At 44.7% G+C, this 18,951-nt stretch overlaps 1 protein-coding gene across 1 annotated transcript; it reads right to left on the bottom strand.

Moving 5' to 3' along the window:
• Window positions 1-12,663: 12,663 nt before the first annotated feature.
• zic1 (zic family member 1 (odd-paired homolog, Drosophila)) lies at window positions 12,664-16,147 on the bottom strand. Its single transcript, XM_086151115.1, has 3 exons — window positions 14,771-16,147; window positions 14,262-14,425; window positions 12,664-14,061 (listed from the first exon to the last, which is right to left on the bottom strand). The coding sequence occupies exons 1-3, from the start codon at window positions 15,741-15,743 to the stop codon at window positions 13,864-13,866; spliced, it is 1,335 nt and encodes a 444-aa protein (XP_086007241.1). The 5' UTR covers window positions 15,744-16,147; the 3' UTR covers window positions 12,664-13,863.
• Window positions 16,148-18,951: the final 2,804 nt, after the last annotated feature.

Here is an 18,951-nt window from a genome sequence, read left to right as displayed (position 1 = left end):
TTTCTGCATACGTTTCTTTTTCCTAATTGATTTTGGAAGGCACAACTGCAAGATACATGAAAGTTGTGCAGTCTATGCTTTGCACCATTAATACCCAGGAGTGAAACGCAGAAGTTGGAGCATTCGAAGAATTAAAAGCACGCCAGATGTTAGGAGCCCCTCAAGGAATAAACCAACACATTAAACATAATATCTCCTCATACACTGGAGTGCAATCACTGCTTCTCTCTGGGGAGCTCTTACACTATGTGTTGCTGCCACAGTTTAAATTTCAAGAAGCAGAAAACTAATGCACCGCTGGATCTGTTTGGCCCACGCAAAGCACTCACAGAGGAACGCACCAAGACTGGCTCGGGGGCTCGAGACAGCAAACAAAACCAAATAAAAAACAATTTGAACTTAGAAACAAACAAAAGTATAGTCGCTTAATCTCACATGATCTAGGAGATAAAAATCAAATAATTTAATTCAGCTGCCTGTCTACCGCTAATTGTGTGTCTAAATCTGTTTTTAAGTGCCTTGCCGGCCAACTACTCTTTCTTAAATCAGACATCTCAGCTGAGGAGCTGGAAGGCAGGGCCAAATCATCCACACTGCATTTAGAGTTAGATTTAGATGCTCTGCAAAAAAGGTTTTTTATGTACGGAAACTTGAAAATGATCACAGATGTCACATAAACAAAACTTTTTCAGAAGCTCAGGTGAATTGCACCATTTAAATCAAACAGTCAAGGACAAATCCCTAATATACATCAATATACCTCTATTTTTAGAGCAGGTTGGCAGGTTTTGTTGACCATTTCAAAATAAAACATGATTTCAATAATGTCCTAATTGAAGAGTTGGCAGAGTTAAGATTAATGACATAATGTTTTGATTAATTCTCATATTGTTTGTCAAATATTGCTATCATTCTATATGTATGTTACTAAAAGATATGAATAACTTGATAATTACTGAAACCCCAATTATTCCATCTTTTGGTGCCTTACCTTATTATTATTATTATCATTATTACCTTATTATTTGAAACCTTTGTTTTGTTGACTTGTGTTGTCAACTCTTAAAAGCTGGTAAAACACTTTTAAAACACTGTCATTTAGCAGTTGCTGTATCAGGAAGTAGCAAGTCTTTCACTAGATATTAAATCTTATGTATTTTGTTACGTCCAATTTTTCCAATGTTTATTTATTGTGTTTCTTCTATGTCTGAGTGACTAGTGATAAATATAAAATATCTGTAGTTCTTGTAATTTCTTTGTTGAGACTTATCACTGCAAATTAACATTATCTTCTTGAATCGTCTCCGGCATGTGTTTGTTTCACAATGGCACTGACAGTCGTCTGACTCCACAGCTAAAACCGGGTAAGAGAAAATACTAGCGTCTGTGAGCTTTCTGCTCGTCTCTGCCATTCATTCTGTCACATTCAGTGTGTCATGAGAAAAGACGTTGTTTGACACACTGCTCTCATTTTGGTTGGCTTTCAGGGATTAACAGACATTATCAAGGATTTGATGGAAGACTTTGTCAAAACAGGGACGCTTCTTCTGGATCTGAAGAGTGCGAGGTTAATCCCGACGTCACGGTATGAAGTTATTCTCAATGCTAAATTGCATTTGTCATTCCTCTTCGGTAACACTTTGCACAAAACTCCTCACAACGCCTACACAAGCTCCTCGGTTCCATATATAGATATAGTGGTCTTCTTGCAGAAAGAGACAGAGACCATTAAGCATTTAAATCAGTTTAGCTCAGGTGTTTGTTTCGCTATACCATTTACGGGCTGTCCGTTGGTGCAGGTGGTTGGAGAAACTTCTGGGGCGCACCTGCCAGCTAGCCGACTCCCCCCTAACATCACACATCAACATCCACAGTGCTGTCCCTTTCCATGCAGGTGCAGAAGCCATGATGGAGTACTTCTGCTTACAGACCCCCACCACCACCACCACCGTCCCACAACTAGATTTCAGCGCAATGATGCAAAGTGTTGTTTTCTTGTGATTTCCAATTTCTTTACTTCTCTTTGAGCTCCTTTTTGCTGACTGGCTGGGCAGGGCTGCACATTGATGAGCCAAAGTGGCATCCATCGATGCCGAAAGACGCCGCCAGGATCGAGGATTTCAAAAGCTCATTACGTCGTCTTTTAGCCTGTACCAATGATAATCTGTCATACCTGAGAATGAATACCCTAAGCCTTGTATACAGTGGGAAGAATATAAATGGAGGCTATTCTATTAATATTCTCAGATGAATGCTTCGCTTGTTGTAATGTTTCGAAAGATTCATCATTGTTGGTAGTTATTGTCCAGACCCCCCATGGTTGTAATTTTTTATCCTTGCCATCTCAGTAAACTGCATTATTTAGTTAAGATGTATTCACACACTCACTGAGACTCCAGACCGTTTCATAGAGCCGCCCACTCCACACACACACAACTTTGCACATGCAATTAGTGTGCTTTAGTCGCATATATAGGAAAAAATATATATGGAATGACTTGTATTTGTGATCAAGCAGTAAAAAGCTCCTGAGAATCTGTTCATTCCACAGATGATTAGATATTTATGTAAAATCCTGTGTTTATGGTGGATCCATATGTTAAATGCACAATTACCCCGCCGAGCCAGAACACAACAAGTAATCCTTTTTTTTTTTCTTACAAAAGCACACAAGCCATGTGTGGAGGCCAGATATAGATGGAAAAAAAAGAACTTTTCCATATATTTATTTATCAGATATTAATGATTCACACGACGCTCCAAAGCACTATTATACAATTATCTGGTTTGATGCTCAGACAATTGATCTTGTCTCTTGAGAGGTTAGAGCGTCGACTGTAATGAAACAACATTTTTGTCTTTGGTAAATCAGACACCGGGGTTGAGGCAGACTTCTTCCTTGACCACTAATTTGGTCTTTTTTCCACGGCGGAGCAACTCCCAGCACAGCAGCAGGACGATCCCATCCAGGTGCAATGATCTGATAGAACAAATTCATTCCAGCAGCTCACCTCTCCGCCCCAACTCCTCTCCTCTAGGTGCGCTATCGCTCTTCAGGGCCGATCGAGGAACAGATGCCCTTGAAAGATTTGCAGGCCTCACATGTGACTGAGGATCTTGACATAAAGCTGAAGCACCTCCAGAAACTTGAAAGTCATGAGCCATGTTGTGTATTACAATAATTGGAATGGCATCAACTGGAGACGTTACCCTGAATATTCCAGAAGATAATGGACATGCTAATGAGCTCGGAACAGAGCCAATCAAAAAAAAAAAGAAAAGACAGAGAAGGAGGGGCGTAGATGGATGGGAAGGTGTCAATGCACACCAAAGTATGGCTGGGTTCATATGTGACGGTATGTGTGTGGCGGCGCTGAGTGCGGTTTTAGTCGGCCTGTCAAAGCTGTTGATGCATAAATGGAAAAGTATGATTTGGGAGCTCGCACCTGGCAGGCGAACGGATTTCACGTCACGCTGCTGCGCCGAGGCACTCGAGCAATGCCACGCTGCACTCCCCGCTTCTTTGGTCTGCGCACCGAAAAAAAAACACAAGAGGGCCTATAAATATCAACACGCTCGCATCGGTGTAAAAGTCAAAAAAGAAATAAATAAATCACGTCCCCGGCAGCTTTTGATTGCACTCTTTCTTTACATCAGAAAGAGTCCAGTCTCATTCTAATTTTCTTCGAGGCCTCTGGAATGTTCACGGGCTTCTTCGAACGGAAACAGTATAGCCGAGCGTGTCAGTTTTCAACCCGAGAGTGAATTATGTAAAACTGGACCGCTGAAAATAAAACACACCCCCTTGACCATGTGTTGATACACGTTAAGACTCCTAAGTCCCTCAGAATGGAAGCGAACACTTTAGTAGGGGCTTAGATCGCGCTGACTTATTAATAACGGACTGCATCTGCACCGCACAGACAACTCTGTCATTAGAGACACTACATCTCAATCCAAAGGACAGCTGATTGGATTTACTTGAAAACTTGGGCCAGAGAAAGCCTCACGCTGAGAGTAAAATTGACTTAGGCCTGAATTCTGAGAGAAAGATGAAGGGCATTCAGTCTTATCATCCTCCATCCCGTGTCTCCGTGCCTGCAGCCCCAATGCTTTCCATGTGTGGCTCCAGCATGTAGCTGAGAATCTCACGATGTCAACATCAAGCCGGGACCTGGAGTCAAAGGATGAATCGGCCGCGCTGCCAACATTTTATGGTTTTTGAATCTCTGCTCAGATTATTCTGCGGATAAAAGTGATGGGCGCCAGAAAGCTAGTGAGAATAGTTTGGGGATGTATCTTGTTTGTTTGATAAAGAAGGATAAGATTAGCAGAGTATTTGAAAAAGGGGGAGTTATAAGTAAATAAATGCATGACGTGTGTAATATATAGCATTTACTATCACAGAGAAAATCATAAATTCAAAAAAATATCAGCTTTTCTTATCATTTGAAAGCGTTCAACGCCAACTCGAAGTGATGTCTAATAAAAAAGTGCTAAATTCATACATATATTGGCGGCAAATCATCATGCATTTTTATCTGGATCAGTTCATACTCTACTTTATTGCGGAGCGCATTTTGAATTTGATCGCATTTCGCTTAACAGCATTTACGGATCTGTAATGTATGAAAATGCAGTCGGCGTAAACAGCAGGTTGTTTTCGTAATTTCATTCCCGCCACATCCTCACCGGGGTGCTGCTTCTCAGGCTTCAACCAGAAAGACAAGCCTTTATTTGATTTAGGGAAACACTCCCCCCGCCTCGCATGAGCCTCTTCTGCTCATGAAGTGTCCCAGTATGGAATGTCTGCATTATTACACCACTGACAGAGACTGATGCTTCTCCAAACCATCTGCACATGCAACAATGCTCATCTTCAGCATTCCTAAATTGCCAAAAGTTTGCAGGAAAAAAAAAAAAGTTTTAACTTTTGGTTTCGGACAAACATGTGTTAGAAGGGCCGTTTGCAGGTTTGAAAAAAAAAAACCTTTGCAGAAGCTCAAGTGATTTATTTACCTCCCGCTTGATGGCAATGAGGTTGCTTGGGGTTGTTTCAGGATTAAATCAACTGAGCGAACACAGCTTTCGAAGTTATTTACGAGTGGGTGACAGGATAATACTTTGACCAATGTGATTTCCTGAAAAAAAAGTCAGGCCGTCATTTCCTGCAAATTTTGAGCAGTGGGCTGAGGTCACACAGCCGCGCAGTCACACAAGTCGCAGAGGAACAGCGTCCTACGTGACGATGCAATGCGTCATCTAAAAGAAAGGCCTCGGGCGAACAAAGGTTGCGATTTAAATCACCATTTTTTTTTTTTATAAAAAGGATCAAATACTAATCCCCAACGCACCCAAGAGCACCCTGTGGTTGTACTTGTTTTCCTGTTTTGATGCTCACAGTATTTCAATATGTAACTACAGACTTTTATCCAAATTCAATCACGCTGCTTATATATGGCATAAAGAGGGATTTTTTTTTTTTTTAAATTTCCATGATGGCACCTGTTCATCTCTGTTCTCTTTTAAATTCAAGCAGTAGCTGCGGTTAGCACTTTAGCAGCTAATATCACATTCCAATGAAATTCAAGTTCGCGGGTGAAATGGGTGAGATCGACCGCTCAGAGTCTCCACCGGTTTAAAAAACTTTGCTGTTTCTTTCCCTGCTGTGACTTTACAGCTCTGTCTGAAATTTTTGGATTAAAATCAAAAAAAGAAAAAACAAACAAACCCCGCAATAAACATAAATCAAAACATAAACAAAGTCAGCGGTGCATTTCAGAGTTTGAATAGTCGATTGCCATTTTAAGCCACTTATTTCTGAGATGAAAATACAAACACATTTAAGGAAAATGTGTTTAAATGATTTGCTGAAAAGGGTGTTTTCAAGCAGCTATTAGGGAGCAACAGGCCTCCGTCTATCTGTTTGTCGACGGGTGCAGCGGTTTTCGCGCAGGGAGCTGACAGACGGATGCAGAGTTTGGAAACAACTCTGTAGTGAGAGGTTCAGCTGGATGCTCTTTCGGAGGACATATCAAAGCTTGTCCATTAAGGCTTTTTACCAAAACAACCCCCTGGGCACAGGGGTTGTCAAAAAAACGAGGCTTTGCTGACATGTCGTTTCACAAATATGACATTCAAAAAAAAAAAAAAAAAAAAACAGACCCTGACTTTCACTTCGTTACCAGAAAACACACTGGCTGTTTTGTCTGATACAATCCTGTGGAGATGTTTCAGAAACCGGTGGGTCCCTGCGTCTCCAAGGACCTCACGCCTGTTTAGATTAGGGAAATGCAACGAACAAGAGATCCGAATATCCACAACTTCTGCTTAAAATGGAAGTGGGAGTAGGATCGTCCCGACCAGTGGGGAGAAAGGGTGTTAGATGGAAACACAGCGGACAAGGATAATGAAATGATTCCACATGGAGACATCAAATGCCAGGATCTCTGGATGCCGCCTGCACCACGCTGTGCAGCTGACAGAGACAACGCCCGATACAGGTGTTGCTTAAATGCCATTGTGAAAATGCATTTCAGTACAGTTCAGTTCAGATTTGTTTTTACACAGTTATTACTTTGTGGTTTTGCTAATATATGTCATCACAAAATGACACCAATTATTGATCTGCTGAAAAGTTGGAGAGGAAAGAAAAAACAAACAAACAGCTGCACCAGGTCGTGTCAATCAAACTGTAAATAAGCAACAAACAGTTCAGCTGAAATGAATTTCAGGGAATTTTTGATATTTGGTTTTTTGAATTATTATTTGCCAGAAAATAGGCTGATAATGTCAAAAAATCTTAAAAATAAATGCTCAGGAGGGTTGTGGGTTCTGCCTTGCCCTGCACCCCCAATTTTCTTTGCAATGTAGAATGAAAGGATGAAAATGTTACTAATTTTTCAGCACAATCAAAGTAAAGAGTCACATATGATTTATGTACAGTTGGTTTCTGCACGTGTCAGGACCTTCCACCACCGTTGTCTCGCCTTTCTGTACCTGTAAATCAGCAGTGCATTGTTAAATAATATTAAAAATCAAACTTGTTCACAGTTTCTCACCTTCCCCACCAGGGACACAAACGAAGGTCATCGCAGCTTTGCCAAGCCAACGCGACCTCATTACGTCTCAGGTTTTGTCGTCTGTTCTCACCTCTGCCAGGGAACACTGACATCGCGCAATTGAAAAAAAAAACATTTGATACTTAAGCCTTTGGTTGCTGCACCAACCGTTCAGGCCTCGAGGGGGGGAGAATTTGTTATCTCGCTTATCTGGTCATATCTTATCACCTCTTATTAAATAAACTGCAATCAGCTGTGAAGGCGCGATACTTCAGCACCACGTATTTAATAAATGAAGTTTCCGCAGGTTTGATTTAAGGTTTCTTTCACCGTCCTCTGCGTGTGCGTATGTCGTCGCCGAGCTTCTGCAGTGACACACGCTCCTCTGAAAGAGAAAACTAGCGACGAAACCGGCCCTCCTGGCAGCGTTAGGTGACTAATATCCCCTTTCCTGCTAGAGTGCACAGCCATGCAAACACACAGTGACCCACACACACAGTAACCACACACACACACACACACACACACACACACACACACACACACACACACACACACACACACATAGACATTGAACCTGGGTCTGCTTTTGGCTCCTGACTCTGCCTGACTCCTGTTTCCACCTGAGTCCTGCCGATGCAGCTGGCGGGAACGAAGCCATGCCAAAGGCGTCGGTATGATTGCCTCACACACACAGACAGACAGACACACACAGACAGACACACACACACACACACACAAACACACGTATCTCTCTATCTCTCTCTCTCTCTCTGCTTGCCAAGTTTTATTTTAATCATTCCCTTTCTGTCGTGCTGGTGTAATTGAAAGTGAATGCGCTGCAGAGAGGAAGTAAATTTCAGGTGTGATTGAAAGGTTGCATTAGCCTGTGACGTCGATACCTCCTGCACACCGAGGACGGCCTCGGCCCTCCGAGTGAGGCATAAACAGGAAATAAGAAAATCCACGCAATTCCTTCCGCCGTGACGTTTTACAACACGGTTCAGTGTTGTTGGTATTGCCTCGGGGGGTGTTACTCGAAAAGACCTATAGAGATACCCCCCAGTTATTCTGGATGGAAAATGCCTACAGATGTTCACGCTTACGGCAAACAGACACACACACACAGCCATACCGCACACTGGACTCCCATGATGGATGTTCCTCCATTATCAGGCTGAGCAACAGCGAGAAAAGACTGTGTGTGTGTGTGTGTGTGTGTGTGTGTGTGTTTGTTAATGTAACACTGAGAAGAGCTTTAGCTACGCATACCCACAGACACACACACACACACACACACACAAACACACACAGAAACAGGAAAGTTCTCAGTGTTTGTCAACGTCACAAGCAGGCTCACCAGTGGGAGACGATTTCAGTTAGTTTTGCCATTTCCTCTTTAAGGAAATCAATATTTGGGATGTGTTAACTTGCCAACGACAGGTCTCTAAAATTTGATTTGTGTTTTTTTGTTTTTTTTCAGTGGGGGTTCAACCGGAGGGATTGTGCAACGAGCTGCGTTTCTGGCGGATTGTCTTACAGCTTTCCCCATGATGTGTTTCCCATCGGAGTGACTTGAAGAATCTGATATATCATTCTTGTCGGCTCACTCGGACGTGTGTGACAACAACGATTTTGTTTTCCCCCATTTTCTTTTCAAAGACACACCGCTTTGACCCGACGTCAACACCGGCTATTGGAATAAAGAAGACACGTCTTCCACTCCAACAGACTTTGGTTTGGAATTCTGGTTCGTACAACAACGATGAGACACATATGCTGCTCAGAGGATGCTAAAAAATTTGAATAATAATAATTTTGGCTCTGCTTTCAATTTAAAATGCCACATGTCACAAACAGAGCAATAACAAACAGGTTAACCAGAACTCAGAGCAGAAGAGAGTGGAATCCCAACATTCATCTCAATTGTCACAGGCCGATTGCCACAAACCAATTAAAAGCTTGGTGGCGCCACAACTATTTGCCGCCTTTTCCTCTGGGGCCGCGTCACAATCTGCGTCTGACGAAAATGCGGAGATGTGAATTGGATCGCTAGAAATCTGCCGGCAATTATCTCTTGCTGGACATCCTCTCGCCGAGGAGTGAGTTATTCTCAGACTCATCAGATAACCAGATGTCGACAAGCTGCTCTGCAAGGCAGGCCTTCCCATCGAACACTACATTAACGTACCATATGCATCGCCTTTTACAAACACATAATATCAAAATGTTGGCTAAATCAGGCAAGCTTAATCAAGTCATTGAATCTCCATTGGTTTACGGCCTTTCATGGAGCCACCTCGCACAAATATCCCGACCCCAACGGTTCCTGGCACCCGAGCGACGGCCCCTGGCGCTCTGGCGTCGACCAAACTGGTCTTGTTTGCCACAGCTATAAACACATATTTTGTCAGTAAGTGTAAGTATTCTGAAAAATAGAAAACCATAGCAAAGGTCACGTCTCTGCTGCGTGATTACAAGGAAATTCGTTGATTTGGTTGTTGGACTTGAATATCGGCCTTTGAGAAAGGCAGCGTGTCAGGAATAAGTACCTGATGCATTGGTTGGAGCTCTTTGGGATAACCAGAAGGGTTCTCCTCACTGAGGGGAGAGGCTTGGAGGTGGAGAGAGGAGCTAATTGGAGTGGCCTCATTTAGCAACACATCAGGAAGGGGTGGTAGGGTGGGGGGGTGCAGCACCAGGTCACCGCCTCCACAAATCTCCTGCACGCTCCGAAACCTAATGGCGTGTCAGAGTCCACAACGGGGGGTGTCACCGTGGGTCTGTGTGTCACCGCAGAGGAAGAAGAACCCTCCCCAACACCCAGCATCGATGGGGTTAAATAGAGCAATAGAGCACAGCCCAGTTGGACACTTACATAAGTAAATAAATAAATACACAGATAATTTAAAAAAAAAAAAAAAAAAAAAAGATATAGGTTTGGGGATAATCAAATAAATTATGTGTGTTTTCTAGGAAATAAATAGATACGAAATGTGTGTTTTCTGGGAAAATAGATAATTAAACGTGTTTCTAAAAGCTGTGAGTTTGGGTGGGAATTCATATAAAATAAAGACATTAAAATATAAGAAATAAACGGTCGGCTTTGTGTCAAGGTGAACCGGGCATGCGCAGTGTCTGCCGACGATTTAACGACAAGCAAAACGACGCACTTATAATTTTAACTTTTCTTGGAGAATTTCAACATCATTGACGCCCTTCGTCTTTTTAATATAAACAGAATTAAAACGAAATGATTCACCTCATTCTATCCTTTTGAACACACACACACAGACATATACACACACACACCCATACACATTCATTTCTACCTTTCTTTATTTTCCACAGCTAGTGTATTGGAGTCCCTCTGCAGTCATGTGACAGGAGGCGGTTTCTGCTGCGGGAAGGCGGAATTCGGTTGTGATTACGGGGCCTGGAGCTGCGGGACGAGCCGCTCCATTACCCGGAGCCTGCCGGGGACGGGGAGGGGGATATTATGTGCTGCACATAAGGTTTTGCATTTTCGGTAGTGTTCGAAAATAAACTAAAGTGGGCTCGACTTGAACCTGATCTTTATTATTATTATTATTATTATTATTATTATTATTATTATTTTATTACTATTATTATTATGATTATTATTGTTTTTGTTGTTGTTGTTGTTGTTGTTGTTATTTTATTGTTGTTGTTATTGTTGGTGTTCGAAGTTTTGCACTCAACAGATGGAAGTTAAAGGGATTTTTTTCTCTCTTTTTCTACGTTACGTGCGTCGCTTTAAATTAATACTACGCGCGTCTCAATCTCGTAGGATCTTAAACATAAAGTCGCTGAACCTATCGATTAGTTGTCAATGATGGGCCGATGGTCACCCGTCCATCCGGTGGCCTGCAGGGATATCGTGGCTCTAAAAACAAAAACGGTTATTTGTGCGTAAAACAGACAAAAAGTCGAATTACTGGAAGATGCATTTAAATGCTGTAGTATTTTTGATAATTCCACGAAGTGCGTGACGTGACACGCGGTCACACGCATGTGTTCCGGCGGTCAGCAACTCTCCTCATGCATATTCATGCAACCTGCGAGTTTCTTCAGATGTTTGGCATCACCAAAAAAACTTGTAAACACTCTTCAAGTGTTTTTTTTTAACTTATTTTCTGTCGGACGTTAATAGACGCGATGACTGGCTGTCGTTGACTTTTTTTTGGACGCCGTGTGCAAGTTCGGTGTAAAGTAACACGACTGGAGCATGAAATGGCAATTAAACTGCGTGCAACCGTATTAGCGTGTTATGGGAAAAAAGAGCGCACCGTCTGTCGCGGTGTTTTTCCCCGCGTTAAAAATACTTATTTTATTCGCTGTGAGGTTGTCAATAAAAAAGGGAATAAAACGAAACCTAGTTTTCCTCCCCTAGGTTATTCCATCAAGTCATATTCCAGCGTTATCACGCCTATGTAGCATATTTAAAGATATTTTTTTTCTCACAAATCCACGGATATTTTCACGTCCACGAAATCCACGGCGGCGTCCGCCCCCGCGGGACCCGTGATGAGGGAGAGAGAGAGTTAAATAGCAGTCGTGGAGAAGGGGTGAGGAGAGGGTGGGGCGGGGGTGGGTGGGGAGAAAAGTCATTTTTTATCACCATCCCTCATTTCTCCCCGGATGTAATAGTCCGTGAAAATAGAAAATACATTTCAATACATAATCTGGGAAACGGTGGCAGCGTCGTGTACGGCGTCCTTTCCTTGGATCACGCACATGTATATTTTGAGTGTGTGTATGAGGTGGGGGGGGGGGGCAAAAAATGCAAACTGTCTTTTTTTAAAAGTAAAAAAAAAGGGAGGGGGTGGCGTGCAGACTGACAGATCGCGGCTACGTGCACGCCGCCGGTGTTAACCGTGATCACCGGCGGCTGCTGATGTGATCTCTGCCTAATGGGGCGGTCAAGCAAGCAAGCAAAGCTGCAGCCGGGGAACAATGAGGGGGGTGGAGGTGTGCGGGGTGGCTGATTCCTCCGCGCTCCCACCGGTCGTGAACTCACCACGAAAGAAAATAAATTAGACCCCCACCCCACAACAAAAAAAAAAAAAATAGATTCCCAAACAATTAAGTAACGCAAAGTACTCCGAAGAAACAACCGGCGTGATGAATCGATTTCATTTGCACATTACTGGAGGGCACAACGTTGGATGTTAATTTGGTTAAACAGAAGATGCGAGGGGGGTAAGAGGAAGAGGAGGAGGAGGGGGTGAATTTACTTATTGTTGACCGACAGAAAAGTTGTGACAGTTTAAAACACCCTATGCCACGCTTTCTTCCTCTCTCTCTCTCTCTCTCTCTCTCCCTCTCTCTCTCTCTCTCTCACACACACACACACACACACACACACACACAGAGGCAGGCAGTCGAAATTACTAATGCAAACAAAACTCGCCGGTTCTAGAAATACAAATAATGTTGGTAGAAATAATAAAAGTCTGCAAAGGGGGAGTCGGGGTCTGCAATTAAAAAAAAAATTAAGAGTTTTTTAACACACTATTTTGCAAATGTCGGAGAGGAAACGGAAGATCCGCCCGATAATCAACAACCCCAAACGCAGTGCTTTATGTATTTTTTAATCCTTTAATATAGTACGAAATGTATCCAAACATTTGTCTGTTGTTGTTGTTGTCGTTGTTGTTGTTGTTGTTGTTGTTGTTTTTTAAACTAAATTTTACATACGAGCGCATTTCTCCATAAATACCGAGCACCTCTAAAAAAAAGACACCGGTCCTTTCACATGCGGATAAATATGGAAAAATTGAGCTACGTTTACATGTAATAATACTTCCTTTCGGACAAAGCGATTGACAGATTTATCTTATTATTTACCACGCACATGGGAAAAAACAGACGGACACGGATTGGCAGGCTTTTTTTTCTTTTTTCTTCTTCTTCGTCTTCTTCTTCACTACACGACTGCATCGACATGACATTAAATAACAACAATGACACTGCGCTACTCAAAAAACCGGACCCGGGAACGAGGTGTTTGCACTGAAGAGCCTACAAAAAAGCACATTAATACTAAGAGCCGGTTAAAGGAGGGAGGGGTGGGGGCGGGGGCTTCGACGCGTAGACTGTAGTAATACTGAATATTTCACATTTTGGTACACAACTATAACATTCTTTGCAGTTGAGTCTAATCATCGCCATATTCTTTTTTAAAAACCCATATATCTAGGGAGCACATTTCATCCCCCCCTCCGCACACACGCACATTCCCCCTTCCCATGTGATCGAACTATTTACAAAATAAAATATTACACTTCTCTTTTATTTTTTTATTATTATTCTTGCCTGCCTCCAACTTGGTGAAATCTTTATGTACAAAAAAAAAGTTGGGGGTGTAAGTGTGGGAGTGGGTAGTTGGGGGGGGGGGGGAACCCGCAGATTACATGCTTGTATTTATTTTTTTTTTCCCAAGATCTCTTGTGAGCAAAGTCTCTCAGTAAAAAATAATAAAAAGAAGAAGAAGAAGGGAAATATCGATGGGGGGAAGAGGTGAGAACGAGGCTATCCTCCTCCTCCTCTTCCTCCTTTTCCACATCATCCTCTGTGTCCATGCATTCTTTCCTCTGACATGTGTCACCTCTCCTGCGGGCCTCCTCCTCTCTCAGTCCAAGTCTCACTGGCTGACTCGATAAAGTCTTTGATTCCAAAGCAGTTTTCTTTTTAAAATCTGCAGTCTTTTCTCTCTCGTTTTATCCCCTTCCTTCCCCTCTCTCTTCCTTTCGCTCTCTTCTCCGATTTTTTTTTTTTTTTACACGTACCATTCATTGAAATTGGACGAGAGCGCGCCGTGCCCGCCGCTGTGGTGGACCGCCGAGGCCGCCGGCGATATGGAGCTGCTGCTCTGGTTCTCTGTGGACGGGGACACGATGGTGGGGGGCGTGGAGGACTCGTACCCGGAGCTGGCGGCTGGGGACGGCTGCGAGCCCGGGTTGGTGGATTCGTGGACCTGCGTGGGCGAGAGACAGTGTTTTTTTGAATGTGCACTCGTTTATATATATTTTTCCATGCGTTTTTAAAAGAAAGTGACACATTAACTGCCAATTTATCAACACAATTAAGTGCGCTTCTGCTTAAAGCTCTTAATAATAACACACACACACATGCGCTCACACACACACACACATGCCAAGGTGGAGGGGTGTTTACCTTCATGTGTTTCCGCAGGGAGCTGGGGTGTGTGTAGGACTTGTCGCACATTTTGCAGAGGTACGGCTTGTCCGACGTGTGGACGTGCATGTGTTTCTTGCGGTCGCTGCTGTTGGCGAACCGCCGGTCGCAGCCGTCAAACTCGCACTTAAAGGGCTTTTCACCTAAACGAAAACACACACACAAACACGTATGGTTAAGTGCAATCCCGCCACACTCGTTATTTACACATGCAATTACGTTATAACTGTGTAATAAAAAAAAAACACTGTCACAGTAAAAAAGGTTGCTTTTTGCGTTTTTTGCATTGGCCTTTTCGCCGCGACGTTTTAATTTTCATTTTCTTTTTTTTTTTTTTGCAAAAACGAAAAAATAAGCGTGCAAATAAAAAAAAAAATCCTTCAATAATTTTGAATAAAAATAACGGAAAAAAATAGTTGTAACTTCCCCCCAAAACAATGACCAGGAATGCAAGCGGACCGGACGCGGCCGCTGCGCGCGGTTCTTACCGGTGTGAGTCCGTTTGTGAATTTTTAGATTTTCCGAGCGGGCGAACACTTTGCCGCAGCCGGGAAACGGGCACGGGAACGGCTTCTCTCCGGTGTGCACCCGGATGTGATTGACAAGTTTGTATTTGGCCTTGAAGGGCTTGCCCTCCCGGGAGCAGTCCTCCCAGAAGCAGATGTGGTTGGTCTGCTCCGGGCCCCCAACGTGCTCCACCGTCAGGTGAGTGACCAGTTCGTGCATGGTGCTGAAAGTTTTGTTGCACGACTTCTTGGGGTTCGTCAGCTGCTCCGGCTCGACCCACTTGCAGATGAGCTCTTGCTTGATGGGCTGCCGCATGTACCGGAAAAAGGCCCCGGCTCCGTGGTGCGCGGCCATGTTCATGTTCATGGGGCCGTAGCCGTGCAGCTGCGTGGACGCGTAGTCGGAGCGAGGGCTCGTAACGTGGCCGTACTGCTCGGCTCGGCCGTACACGTCCCCGGAGAAGCCCAGCCGCATCTGGCCGTTGACCACGTTGGACGACGCGTGGCCCGCCGCCTGCTCGTGAAGCCCCGGGAAGAGCAGGTGGCCCGCGGCGTCCGAGTGTCCGTGGGGCGCCGCGAAGCTCCCGGACGCGAAGAGGCTGTGCTGCGCGCCCGCCGCCTCGCCGAAGCCCCGGTTCCGGAAGAGGAAGTCCCGCGTGGAGTTGAACGCCGCCGTGGAATAGGAGCCGACGTGGGTGGGGTGGTGATGGTGGTGGTGGTGGTGTCCCAGCGCGGCCGCCGCCGCGTAGCCGGGCGCCTGCGACGAGAACGCTGTCTGGCCGGAGCCCAGGTCGTGGGAGCCGTGGTTGATCTTGAAGGCGCCCATGCCGTCCGCGAACGGGTTGATGCCCAGCGCCACCTCCCGCTCCGCCACCTCGCCCGGGGAGTGGTGCCGCGAGGAGCCGAAAGTAGTGACTCCTATGGCGGGATACTGCGGTCCTGCGTCCAGGAGCATCTTCAGTCTGGACCCGGCGACGCGTCTGAGCGCAGAGAGCCAAAAATCACGCACGGATATTCTTCTCTCTCTCCCTCCTTCGCTCTCTATCTGTCTATCTGTCTATCTGTCTGTCTATCTATCTATCTATCTATTTATCTATCTATCTATCTATCTGTCTGTCTTTCTCCTCCAGCAAACTCTCCAATTTGGTTGACTTTTTCAAAACACCCCGACGCCGCTCCTCCGTCGCACAACGCAACCAAAAAAAAACATGCGCACACGCAATATTATTATTATTATTTTTTGGTGTGTGTGTGCGGTTTTATCTTCCCGCGGCGCGACTTTCACCTCCTCCGTCAGGCGGTGAGCTCCAGACTGATAGTCGCAATCATTCCTGCAGATAAATGAATTGAAAAGACGACACGGTCCAGCCCTGATGAATGGGAGAGGAGGGGGTGCGGTCACGTGGCTTAGGAGGAAGCATCCGATTGGCTGAGCCCCCTTCTCCCCCCGCAACCACCACCACCGCCTCGCGGTGACATCCACTCACCAAATAACAATCCACGTCGCAGGGCTCACACTTCCATTGGCCTCCGCGCATCATCAATCCCCGATATTGTGGGATTGCTGACTGTGGATTTGGTTAAAAGGCTGAATAACGGCGGGAGAAAAGAAATGAAAAACAAAGGCGGAGGCGACGACGAACCACGTTTTTTTGCACACAAACACACATATACACAGACTGGCAGCGTGTGAGTCTGTTTGTGGTTGTCACCCGTCCGTCTATCTGAAAGTGACACACGAAAGATGGCTCCGTGGACTGAGTGGACTGTAAACAACCCCCTCCCTCTACCCATCGCCCCCTTCCTCCTCCGGGCGTCGGCCTGTGCGCAGGTACAGTCGCAGTGGGGGGAAGAAAGGGCCGTGTAAAAACCCCACGGGAGAGCTAGCTGGGTTATATACTAAACTCTGTTGTCGGGTTCCCCCTGAACGTGAAAGGGCGATCCACTTTGCGTGGAGCTGTGTGGGAACCCCCCCTCCCTCCCCTCCCACATACACACACACACACACACACCTCCCGGAGCGCAGTTTTCCGCGTCCACTTGGAACGCTCGTCGGCGAAAAAACATCTGCGTTTCAGATCCGGGATCGCAACCCCCAACACGCAACAAGGATCCACGGTGCCCATGCAGGTCGACCAGCGCTTGTGTAATGCACTCACTCACACATTTTTTGCAGGCCGCTGATGCAGAGCAGCCTGCGCGTAAGATGTTGTGGGTTGTCGAATTTATCAAGTGGGATTTGCGGCGCTCCCTGCAGGAGCCTCCGGCTGCCGGGGCTCCAATTCCCAAAGCCCCAGAGCCTCAGAGCCTCAGGGCCTGTGAGCCTCAGAGCTCCATAGCTTTCATAGCCTCAGAGCACAAACTCAAACCCATTCTGATATCTCCTTGGCTACCATGGTGGTGTTTCTGCAAGGGCTCTGTCCAAATCCCTCTTAGGAGACCGGGGACAGAGAGGAGGTTTGGTTGTTCTCCACTTCACAAGTTATACCCATAACTTCAGTCGTTACTTATTTAAATGTATGTTTTTCCTATTTTATTCAAAGGGCACACACTTCTACTTCTGCAGAGGAAGGATCCCTCAACAGGTGGAGAACGGTAGGGAAGGCGCACAACTCCAAAGAGCACCGGACATCACACGATTGATTTAATTTAATTTAAGATAAGATAATATAAGATAAGATAAGATAAGATAAGATAAGATAAGATAAGATAAGATGAATTGTATTGATCACCATAGGGGAAATTCCTTTTAATTTGAAATTAAGGGCGTATTGGAAATCGAATGGTAGATGGATGCAGTGATCAGTTGCACGTTAAGGGGAGCTCCGTTCACGCAAATTAGATCCTGACAGTTTTTTTTTACTATTATTTGTAAGAAGTGAGGCCAGAAACCGTTTAAGTGTGATTTCTCCCAATGTGCTGGGGTCATATCAGAATTTAAAATGGCCACCAGGAGCTACTGCAGATTTACAATGAAAGCAAAAACCGCTGTTTTATGAGACCTCTGCAATATTCAACTCCTTTTCCTTTCCTCCCACCGACCCCCCACCCCCTGTTTGAGGGGTCTTTACGCAGCGTCCCGGGCAAACTCCACTCCACTTGGCGCGGCTTCCCTTGTTCGACGTGCACCCCCAGAAATAGCACTTGGAAAAGTTTTTTTCGCACGACGCTGTGATACTGAGCCTCCTAGGGGCCACAGCTGCGGGGGTGGTGGTTGGGGGGGCACAGGCGCAAAATACCAGTTCATAAACAACGTTCGGGACCCGGCGCATCTCCAAATATTGTCGCACACACAAACGCGTTGGATGAGACGCTGTCAGCGAAGCTTCTGACATGTCAATTTGAGGAAACAGAGAAAACTATATATGTACTTATATATATATATACACACACACACACACACACACACACACACACACACACACGCATAAATAGATACACACGCGCACATACACACACACACATATATATATTTATATTTATGATTTGATATTAGTGATTAATGAGGCTTATGTATTTAGTGAATTGAAGTGGCTAAGAAACGTATTCATGCTGTTACCTTGGCACCTTTATCAACTCAGGGTAGGTTAAAGTAAGTACGTAAATTTATTTTAATTGTTTTTTTTTCTAATTCATTAATGATTTTGTATGATAAAGTGACCTGGACAGTTATTCCCGGTCACTTCCCTCTGCCATTTCTTGGTTTGACTTCCTATTCAAAAATACGCATCTGTTCATACGCGGTTGATTAAAATGCATGACATGAAGAGAAGAAAAAAACAAATTAGTCATAAATTAGTGTCGATATTATGAGGCGGAAAATTAATATTCCATATGCTACGAGGACCTTTTGGATTTTAATGAGTCATTGAGTGTCATACTTGCATCTGTTTAACGCATGAATAATAAACCCAACATTGGAAATGGCATATTTTCAGAAACTCCAAACATAATTGGAAATTCTAATAAACCATTTTTTAAAGCCTGGTTTGTGGATGAATGTTTGGCCCCCCGAAAGTATATAAAAAGTGTTACATGTGACTCACCGCAAACACCGAGCCGGGGTTTTGCTCGGGTTCGAGTTACCCGTGAACTTAACCGCGCAGACGCGCGGCACCTCCCGTGGCCCTCGTCCGACGCCGTCCCGCCTCGACGGCGGAATT

The sequence above is a fragment of the Fistularia commersonii genome, chromosome 8 (genome assembly GCF_037954325.1).
Source record: "Fistularia commersonii isolate RoL2024-O1a breed Wild chromosome 8, RoL_Fcom_v1.0, whole genome shotgun sequence".
NCBI lineage: Eukaryota > Metazoa > Chordata > Actinopteri > Syngnathiformes > Fistulariidae > Fistularia > Fistularia commersonii.
The sequence above is the reverse complement of the archived record's forward strand: the minus strand, read 5'-3'. Positions and strand labels throughout refer to the sequence as shown.